At 50.9% G+C, this 10670-nt stretch overlaps 1 protein-coding gene across 1 annotated transcript; it reads left to right on the top strand.

The window, feature by feature from the left end:
- Positions 1-2194: 2194 nt before the first annotated feature.
- On the top strand, positions 2195-9955 carry LOC135877885 (uncharacterized). The gene is made up of 3 exons (XM_065403413.1): positions 2195-2701; positions 5656-5754; positions 9185-9955. The coding sequence occupies exons 1-3, from the start codon at positions 2195-2197 to the stop codon at positions 9953-9955; spliced, it is 1377 nt and encodes a 458-aa protein (XP_065259485.1).
- Positions 9956-10670: the final 715 nt, after the last annotated feature.

The raw sequence follows: 10670 nt of genomic DNA, 5'->3' as shown, positions 1-10670 counted from the left end.
CGTCTTACTGTAGCGTGATCAAACTCAAATGCAGCAGTATTATCCTACACTGATGCAGCAAGTGGAATAGCAGTGACAATCACTAGTCATGCTTCAATCTCTTATCTGCATGAGCACAATAAAGGCATAAATGATCAAGCAAAGAGATTGCCTTTACAGCTCACATTTAAATTAAATGTGTGTGGTGATAAGGCAAAGAAACACTTACAAAAGTTCGTATCCTGATGCTCTCTTTAAGAAAGAGAATCTAAAACACACATAATGGAAAGGCTCTTGTGGTATGTGGGAACTAAACAAAAACTAACCGCATGAGTTAATAAGTGCTCAGACTTCAGGCATTAGAAGAGTAAGATTGTCTGTGAGCTAAGCTAACAGTGTTTGGAGCTAGTGACTGGGGGAAAGCTATTAGGAACAAAGAGGAAGCATCCAGTTCCCAGCGGACAAATTAACTACCTGGGAAAAATAAACCCAACCCTTCTGGCTCTACTTGGTGGTGTGAGAGGGCTAAGCAGGGTACTGTCTACTTCAGCATATCTGGAGTTGCAGCACCACAATACCCAGAATAGATGGGGGCATGAGTTTTATGCAGAACCGTGGGGAAGTATCGTTCATCTTATGACAGGAAGAAGAGCTTCATAATTCCACCTAAAATCCTCTGATTTTGAGCCTCAAGGGATTTGAGATAATAGCTTCCCTGGCCCTGCAGACCATAGGGGCAGTTGAATCTCAGCGCAAAGTACATCTGCATGAGGGAGTGTGACTGGGGCTGAGTGCAGGGTGAGTTGATGCCCTGAAGTAACTACTGATGGAAACCGGGTGTTCTGCTTTGCAGCTTATCAGTGGAGGTGAGCCCAGTTAACTTATCGGTCCTGTTTCAACCCAAATCTTGTATTGTGCAGGGTAGAGGCAAGAAGTATGTGATCCACAGTGAATGCAACAGCCTGTCCTTGAAGGAAGCTGCTGGGATAGAGCAAATGGGATAGGTTAAAAAAAAAAAGGAGGGGGGGATTTTCCCTTCCCAACTTGAATCCAGTATGTAAATGCCTAAACGGGTGTACATGTCTTGTGTAGCTGTACCAGTGCTGGTGTTTGTCTTGCACAATAGTCACTTAAATCACCACAGATAGCTTATCTGTCCCAAGCACATTTCTGCGCCAGATTAACTCTTGTATTGCATCCCCCATTGGATTCTATTTGTGGCAAAACCTCAAACCTTCCCTTTTCACCTTTCCTGTGTGTCTATATTAAGAAGATAATGGGCAAGTTGTTTTCAAACCAAAATGCTCTGCTCAGTATTTTGGTTCCACCTTAGATGGACAATTACCCTGTTCATTTGTAGTGGAAACTGTCAGTTCATGAACTATACCATGATGGCCAGTTGCATTCCTATGGTCGTGGCTCTAAGCTTTACCTCAGTAGTTTTTCTTCAACTGATTGCACATGTGCATTCCGCTCTTGGTGTGTATGCGCCCTGCGCACACTCACATTTCCCTCAGTGGTACTCGTTGGGGAAGCTTGAGAGCCCTTTGCTCTCACACCCCACTGTGTGCTGGTATAAAGGACCCAGCAGCCCCAAAGCCCCATTCGGTTCCTTCTTACCATCCGTGACAGTCGCTGGAATTGCTTGGCTTGCCTTAGCAGATACTCTGTGTACAGCTCATTGTAAATTTCTTGTATATAGTTAACCAGTTTTATAGTTACTTAGGGTTAGTTATTAGGTACTATCTGTGGCACTTTTCTTTTTCAGTTCCCAGATCTGGGGTTTCCAGTTTTCAGTACCGAGCGATGCCTCAGTCACCGGGCTTCATGCCCTGCGTCTCTTTTCTAGGCCGATGCCCACGAGCAACCCACCCTCACGCTGCTTAACGTGTTTGGGGGAAGCTTGTGTTTGGGGTCGTTGCTAATATTGCAAAGATTCTAAGCCAAGGACTAAAAAAGACTGAAGACAGGCTGAACTTTTTGCTTATGAATGCAGCCCTGAGACTCCCTTAAAAACCCAGTCATCCTGACTCAGCACTAAGGGCTTCAGTTAGGAGTGCACCTCCTCTGCTGCCTAAGACCCAGCACAGCTCACCCTCTCCAGTGCCTAAGAAGAGTCTCTAGACACCCCGAGGGAGGAAGATCACCGACACCTAAATTTAATAAGCATGTGGAATCTAAAATCCACGCACTCCTCTTCTCAGATGGCGCCACGATGGGCACCATTCACTCCAGCACTGAGGCAGGCACCATTGAGTCCAGGGCCCCAAGTGGCACCTACATCTGCAGTACTGCAGCAACCCGAGATTGTCTCAGTACCAACCACGCTGAAGGCATTTGCAGCCACGAGAGATCTGCTGAGCCTGCTGGTGCTGGTATCCCTGGCAGTGCAGGATACTGCATTCCCAGTACCAGCAGACAGAGGGGCACCGGTGTTGGTGCTGTGACAACTTCCTGTGCTTTAGACTTCATGCCCATCAGTACTGTTGAAGGAGAAGCCTGTGATGTTGGCTGCTCTACGCTTTTCGCCGACTCGGTGCTGTTCTCCGACACCCTCAGGAGCTGCCCCCTTGGTGTGCACAGGGTGACTCATCCTCCTGAATTGGAGATTGGTGCCTATGATTCCCAGCGTTGGAGCCAGTCATGCTACTCTTCCCCTTCCTCCCCCCTGGGTAGTTACTATCCAGGTTGCCTCAAGATCCTTCAGGTGGAGTGGGATTGGGTATGTCATTGGGGCCGGCCACTGGTCCAGTGGCCCTTTTGGAACCCATAGGGTTGCCCCCTGTTTCTCGCTCCTGCACAAGACGTTCCTGCTGTGTCGTCAGAGAGGTGTGGGGAGACTATTCGCCAGGCACTACCCGTTCCTGATTCCAGTATTGAGCAGGAGCCGCCTGCGGGACAGCTAACGGAGAAGGGGCAGCCGCAACCTGTGCTGGCTTCGTGCTCTTCCTCTCCTGACTGGTAGTTTCTTCAGGAGGCATCTCACCCGCTCCTGATGATGATGATGATAGAGCTCACCGAGAAATGCCACCAGTTTTGTTCCCTACAAGGTCACAGTCCAGGTTCCATCATGGACGCTTTCCTGCTAACCTGGTCGAATAAGCTCTGCTACACTTTTCCTCCAATTCCAGTCCTACATCGAGTGTTGGCAAAGCTCAAACGGGACCATGCCCGGGCCCAGCATGGCCTTGGCAGCACTGGTTCTCCATTCTGCTGGATCTGTCAATGGAGCCTCTGATATTGCTTCCTTTGGACCCACGTGTAATTTCACAGGTTCCTGGTCAGCTGCTCCATCCAAACCTTCGGGTTCTCTGTTTAACAGCCTGGAGGCTCCCTGGCTAAATCCTAGAGAGGAGTCTTGCTCGGCTCAAGTTCAGGGTGTCTTGTTAAATAGTAGAAAGCCCTCCGTCAGGTCTACTTACGTGTCGAAGTGTGAGCCTGTGTGCACAGAGACTCCAATCCCTTCACTGCTTTGTGACTTGAGAGACACCGAGTGGAATGCACATGTGAAATCACTTAAAGAAGAAAAAAACTGTTACTAACCTCCCATAACGGTTGTTCTATGAGGTGTGTTGCACATGTTCCTTCTACGACCCGCCCTCCTTTGTTTTGGAGTTGTCCAGCAAGAAGGAACTGACAGAGCTCTGGGCCAGTGGGGCCCTTTAGACTGGCACACGGTGGTGTGCCATGGCAGAGGACACTTGAGCTGCCCCGGCAGGTACCCCTGAGGGAAAATTTCCAACAAGTGTACGCAGGGCACCTGCGCACTGAGAGTGGAATGCACATGTGCAACACATCTCAAAGAAAAACAGTCAGAAGGCTAGTAACTGTGACAATGGAGCCTCACTCTGACCCATCATCAAATCGCATCTAGGCTTGGCAGAATTGGATTCTTTTTTTTAAAATGTTGGCAATTAATATAGATTTTTAAGCTTTTTTTCCCTCAGTTTTTAACTATTTAATTTTCACAGTCGTGGGAAATTAATGGGGAGTTGAATTAGGGCAGTCCCCGCTGCAGGGGGCTCCCTGCCCGACCGAGGGGCCCAAGATACTCAGTCGCAGAGTGGAAGGGAGGCTGCGGTCCTCGCCTGGTGGAGCAGAGACCCCCGGTCAGGGCCACAAGGAGGAGGAGGAGCCTCCATCTGAGAGGGAGGCCAACCGCTGCTGAATGGTTCCCGCCCAGGGATGGCCATCACGCTCCCGGTCAGTGGGTGAGTGAGTGGGGCACGACAGTGGAGCTGCGGAGGGCTCCCCGTGCAGCCCCAGGTCCAGTGACAGCAGCTCACTACAGGTGCTACGTTCGGGGCAGACAACGCTTGCCAGCTGTTATTAATGGAAAGCTTTTAATCAATTTCTGTATGTCAGCGAAACTGACGTTTACCAGTGATTAAAAATTTAAATTGAATCCTGCCAAGCTACATGTCTAACTCACCCTGTGTCCTCCCTAAGGGGAGTGTTTGTTTTATCATTCTGTGAGCTCTCTAGATAATACTTCCTGTTCCTTTATTAATGCTCCCCAAAGACATGAGACTTGTCCAGGATGTTACTCACTGAAAGGCTATTAGCTGTCAGCTCTTTACTGTATCCCCTGGGAGCTGGTGCTGGTCTAGCAGGGTACAAATGGCAGCTTTCCAGATGTAAAGAGCCCTGGGTGCGTGCTGATTGAGAAGATGTTTCTTGCTGACTGAAGCTCTGTTCTCGAAATAGAAAGCGCTCTCGTTAGTTGGAGATGCATCCCCATCTAACACCGGCTGGTGTCTGTTGCACACGAGTTTTATGGACTAGCTCCCATTGCAAGAAAAATGGAAGTAGGTTGCAAAACTGCAGTGCACTGCTGGGTAGTTGAAGAGGGTTTATTTAGAGCTGAGCAAATAATTGATTTTTTTGTTTGTTTGTTTGTTTCAGTTGTTCAACCAAAAAAATCTCTCACACAATTAATTTGGGGTTGACCTAAAATGGGAATGTTACGTTTTTCTCACCAAAAGGAAAAACCAGTATCATTGTCGTGTGACTGCTGTGCTGGGAAGAGGTGCAGGGGTGAGCAGTGGCCAGTCCAGCGTCTATTGTCCTTCGGACCGGTTACCAGAGGAAGACGTAATGGATCGCCCATAGTTTCAATGTGTGCGCATAGCCGAGTCCTTGGATGTGACAGGTTCTTTGGGAGCGACAGCGGGGCTGAGATGTGACTCTGCAATGGAGTTCTAGGTTCAGTTCCCAGCTTGCGTAGCCTCTCACGGGGATAGTGGATACGGGTTGTGAAGGGCACAGAATTAGCAGCAGTATGTACAGCTTAAAAACTAGGGCAGCTGAAGTGCAAGGGTTGAACAGCAGGGGGCAGAGTGTGGAGTCCAGCGTGCCCCCTCCACCAGCCAGGACTGCATTAGGGGGACTCTAAACCTCCCCCGGCAGCTACAGCCAGGCAGCAGCATTTGGGGCTCTGTTCTCCTCTGCACTCATCCACCCACAATGGGATCATGCAGCGGCCAAGTCACATGAGATGCCAACTACTAGCAGCATGAGGCAGAGGAAGGTGTGTAAAAGCACCTTGATGTACAATGAGAAGAATGGACCACGCAGCCGCATCCCACCGGGGGCTGCAGGGACCCTGGGCCCACCAGTGTTCCACTCACAAGGCCTTGTGCACCCCTCACTCTGTCCTGCTCCCCTTGCACTCAGAGGAATGAAGCAGAAGAGGTGGAAGGGTTTACCCAGCTGCTAGAAGGGAACAAGCAGTTGTCCATCTCTCCCCCTGTATGCACTGACAGTAGAGGGAAGGTACAGGAGTCCCTGTGCCAGGGAATACGTGGATCCTCTACAGGGGGCAGTAACCTGCCTATGGGTCCCCAGGCCCCCTTTCCTTGCTCGAAGTGGCCCTCGTCTGGGTCTCAAAATGAATGGAATTCGTTTATAGGCCAAGAAACCCCCAAATATCAGTGTAATGTGCTCACAAGGGAGTCAGTCCTGGAGCTTCTTCCTCCCTCTGCTGGTGCTTTCTCATAGAACACTTAGTGCATTTGTTCGGTGACCCTTAACCACTTGCTGCTGCACTAGATTCCCTCGGTGCTGGGACTGGAGAGACGTTGCCCTTCCTGCTGTTCTGGGGGAGACAGATTACCCCATGCGTCAGAGCTGAATGGCTTTGAGATCCCAACGGCAGTAACGGTGCTGGCCTGCAGAGGTCAGTGCATGCCAGAGAACAGGCTGATGGGGAGAAGGAGCACTAGACAAGCTTGCACTGAACAGCTTGTTGGAGCAGAACTGGTGTCTTGGATTGTGAGCACTCGGGCAGGGGCTGTCCTCTGAGTGCATACAGTGCCTAGCACATCAGGGCACTCCTGGTAAACAAAGTGTTATACCACTAACCCCCTTTTCCATTTCTCTCCCCCCCGCTGCCTGCCTGAAAATCCCTGTAATGGTGGGAGGATGAGAACCTGAAGATGTTCCTAGGAGTTGCTCCCCTCGGGCAGGTGGGCTAGATCAGTAAGAATCCCAGACCTACAGCCCTTTAGGGTATGAGCTGGGGTGTCCATCTCTCCCCCGGCCCACGACGCCCCTTCCCGACTTTGCTGTTAATATGACAGCAGGAGCTGGAGTTAATATTACAATAGCAGCATTCTGCCGGCATGGTACGCACACGGGAAAAGAGGTGATTTCTGCCCCAAGAGCACATGCAGATAATGGGTGGGTGGAGGAAGGAAGCACCACTGAGCCTGTTTTACGGATGGAGAGACAAAGGGCCAGCTGTTCAGAGGCATTGAGGTGACAGATAACTAAGTAGGTTAGGTGCCTAAATCCCTTCTGTGCTCAATTGGAGTTAGGCACCTGACCTGCAGAGGCAGTTTTGAAAATCCCACTCGGTGCCTAAATGCCTTTGGCCAAGACGTGAAGGGCCAGGTCTCCCACCCTAGTTCTCAAGCACAAGGCCGTACTGCCTGCTAGGGGGGCCACTCCCGCATTCCCAGAATACCGGCCACCCCTGCCAGCGTGACCCTGCCCCTCCCGGCAAGTGGGCTTGCTGCATCAGGACGCCATTTTGAAGTGCACCCTGCTCCGCCCCTGCCAGCATGCCCTCATGCACGGCACATGCCAGGTCCCGCCGGCGGGAGTGGAGTGATGCACTCTTCAAATCGGTGTCCCCTGGCTGGTACCGGCCAAGACCACGTCCGGTTTTGTCTCAGTACCGGCCAGGGCACAAAGCACCTAAAACCGGCTGAATGGCCAACCTACTTCCTGCTCTGCTGCTGCTCGAGAGAGAAGTTTCTGTATGGCTTTGGACCCCAACTGTTACTTATCCCTGGCCATGGGCGGCTGGTGAAGCTTCCCCTGGGGGAGGCCAGCTCCCTGTCCCTCCTGCCTGCAGCCATGCCCGCACTCGGCCCCAGACCCCGCCACCGCTCACGCCCCCCCCTCACTGCTCGCTGCATTCCTCCTCTTCCCCCTCCCACCCCTGTGAGGCCCCCACCGCTTGCTGTGTCCCTCCCCCCCTCCCCTACAAGAACCCCACTGCTCCCCGCATCTCTCCTCCACAAACCCCTTCCCCCAAAGCCCCCGCTGCTCGTGCTCTCCATGTCCCGCCTCTCCTCCACCCCCTCCCCTGCGAGAACCCCACCGCCCACAGGGACACAGTGAGCGGTGAGTGGCAGATGGTGGTGGGGCTTGCAGGGGAGAGGGGGTGAAGGAAAGGTGGGACGTGGGAGCGGAGGGGACCTCTGGAGAGGGTGGGTGGAGTGGAGGAGAGGAGAGGAGGGACTCAGCCAGGCAGCTGGGCCCAATGGGGGCCTTGGGGAAGGGGCAGAGCAGGGACGGGAAGAGGCGAAGTACAGGTGGGGCCACCATGGCCCAGGCGTCCAGTGGTAGGTCGGGGGCGGCTGTGCTCGCTGCCCATGTGCCTGGCTCTGTAATGGGTCCTGTTTAATTTGTACTGATCTAACAGTTCCATCTGCCTCTTCATGTTCCCCTTTCTTTCTCCAGCCAGGTAATCATTAACGTGGGGTTTCTAGCCGCAGCAGTAAATTAAAAGACAGTAATTTTGTTTTAAGAGGGCTTATTAGAAAGATAAGCTGAAAACAAAACTGTGACAGACGACCTGCTCCTTGTCCTGGAGCTGGCGAACTAGTTAGCAGTTTTCAGAGTAGCAGCCGTGTTAGTCTGTATCCGCAAAAATAACAGGAGTACTTGTGGCACCTTAGAGACTAACAAATTTATTAGAGCATAAGCTTTCGTGGGCTACAACCCACTTCTTCGGATGTTGTTTGAGACCTTGGGAAAGCAGAGCTGTCCTCTATAATGACTCAGGATCATTGGATGATAACGCTGCAGAAAGTGTTTTACCCGCTTCTGGCCATAATTGGGATCCCATGTGAGTATGCGGGGCAGGAGGGGTGTGGCTGGATAGTCATCTTCATACATTTTAAGGCTGAAAGGAAGAATTGTGATCCTGCATCCATCTCATAGCTTCTGGTTGCCCTGGAGCAGGGCTTTAGAGAGACACACCCAGTCTTGACTTAAAGACTTCTAGTGATGGAGAATCCACCAAGTCCCTAGGTGAGTTACCCTCACTGTCAAAAAGGTGTGCCTTATATTCAATCTCTATTTGTCTAGCTTCAACTTCCAGCCACTGGATTTTTGACATGCCTTTGTCTGCTAGGTTAAAGAGCTCTCTACTATCAGAAATCATTTTCATGTATAGGTACCTGTAGACCCTGATCAAGTGGTTTCTTAATCTTCCCTCTGCTACCCTAAATAGACTGCGCTTCTGAAATCTCTAACTGTAAGGCAGGTTTTCCAGACCTAAGTTAATTCCAGTAACCTTTTTCTAAGCCCTTTCCAGTGTTTCAATTTCCTTTTTGAAATGTGGACACCTGGAGACGCTATTTCAAACCTGGGGAAACAACTTTGAATGGGGGTGGATTTTTCTAGCTCTAGCTATAAAATGGAAGATCACTTCTGAGCATGTTCCACACTGAACCCTGGGTTTCTAAGTGCAACAGGAGATAAAGGTGCTCAGGGAACAGGAGAACAGATGGGGGCATAAATAATAATAAATAAATTAATGGAGATATCCTATCTCCTAGAACTGGAAGGGACCTTGAAAGATCATCAAGTCCAGCCCCCTGCCTTCACTAGCAGGACCAAGTACTGATTTTTGCTCCAGATCCCTAAGTGGCCCCCTCAAGGATTGAACTCACAACACTGGGTTTAGCAGGCCAATGCTCAAACCACTGAACTATCCCTCCGGGATGTCTTCAATTATGGTGCAGTCAATGCCTCCGTCTGGTTGGTGGTCTCCTTCACCGTCAAGCGCTTCGTGGCTATCAACACCTTCAAGCTGAAGGCAAAGCTGTGCTCCCCGAGACGCACGCTCTACACGATCGCCTTGGTTCACATCTGCGGCTACCTAGTGGCTATCCCGTATTATTGGTCCAACAGATCAGAAAGGGTGAATGGGACGGGGCGGGCGATCTGCAAGTTTAATCCTGACCTTCCCAACTCCTACGTTGAGGGGCTGGTTTGGTTTCAGACCTCACTGGTCAACATTGTCCCTTATATCATCATCTTCACCTTGAACAGCCTGATCCTCAGGCAGATCGTCCTCAGCAACAAAGTGCACTGTGTGATGGCTGGAGGGCTCCACCGAATGAACTCTGGGACCCAATTCAGGTACCAGAAGAAGAAATCCATCCTCCTCCTTGTGACTGTCTCGATGATGTTCGCTTATCTGGGCGCCACCAGGTTCGTCACGCAGATTATTCTCAGGACCTGCCATTACGACATAGAGAGACAAGATTACTCCAAGGCCATTAACATTGCGGTGGACTTTGGTACTATGCTGGAACTGACCAACTCAGCTGTGAATGTGTATCTCTATGCCTGCACCCAGACTGCTTTCCGCAGGGAGCTAGTCCATTGCCTCAAGGCTCTCCTCTTTCCCTGCAAAGCACAGAGAACGCACCCATCAGCCATCTTCCAGGTATAATGCACATGTGCGCATACACGGAGCTGTCCCGCTACATGTCTTCCCAGAGGCAGGTATACCTCCCTGTGTTTAATGAGAGGACTTGCCTTACCCCAGCCAGGAGTGAGGATAAGAGAAATGGACCTAGCATTACGTATGTAAAATAATGTAGTCCAAATTAACATCTTCAGCAGATCGATACCAGGCCATACATTCCAGCTTTGTCATCGATTGGCATGGAGGGTTGGTAGTTCGGATGTAAAATAGCACATGGGTATCCCAGCCCCTCCGAGTGACTCTTTCAGCGCTCGGAGGAAAACTGGCTGTGATGTGTCAATGTTATAGGGGCTTAGGATTAGAGCTGGCCAAAATTCAGGATTTCTAGTTTGTGGGAAATTTCCGTATTTTAGAATTTGTTTCCTTCTGAATGGGAGCAAAACCAAATTTTTTTAAATTTCCCACAACTCAGAAATTCTGAAAGAAACAGGGACACACAATCTGCTCCTTGGGACCCCAGCAGCAGCTGAGTGAAACTGACTTGATTCTTGTCAGTTTCAGGCAGGGGCTGCCAGAGCTTGCAGGGTCTGTGGCTCCAGGGCTTTCAGACTCCTGGGCCAGCTGGCTCCCAGGGCTGCCAGCTCAGAAGCTGGGGTTCACAGAGCCAGGGCCAGCTCTACTGTTTTTGCCGCCTCAAGCAGCGCGCGGAATTGCCGCTGGGGACGGCGGGGGCAGTCCG

The sequence above is a fragment of the Emys orbicularis genome, chromosome 4, assembly GCF_028017835.1.
Source record: "Emys orbicularis isolate rEmyOrb1 chromosome 4, rEmyOrb1.hap1, whole genome shotgun sequence".
In the NCBI taxonomy this organism is placed as follows: domain Eukaryota; kingdom Metazoa; phylum Chordata; order Testudines; family Emydidae; genus Emys; species Emys orbicularis.
Note: the sequence above shows the minus strand (reverse complement) of the source record. Positions and strands in the feature narration are given on the sequence as shown.

What these genes read in the sequence shown, in the direction of transcription:
- LOC135877885 (XM_065403413.1), top strand. Translation starts at nt 2,195, where the DNA reads ATGGGCACCATTCACTCCAGCACTGAGGCAGGCACCATTGAGTCCAGG. An exon ending in TTCAGGTGGAGTGGGATTGG is followed by an intron (nt 2,702 to 5,655) that starts GTATGTCATTGG and finishes CCTTGCACTCAG; the next exon opens with AGGAATGAAGCAGAAGAGGT. An exon ending in GCACTGACAGTAGAGGGAAG is followed by an intron (nt 5,755 to 9,184) that starts GTACAGGAGTCC and finishes TGGGTTTAGCAG; the next exon opens with GCCAATGCTCAAACCACTGA.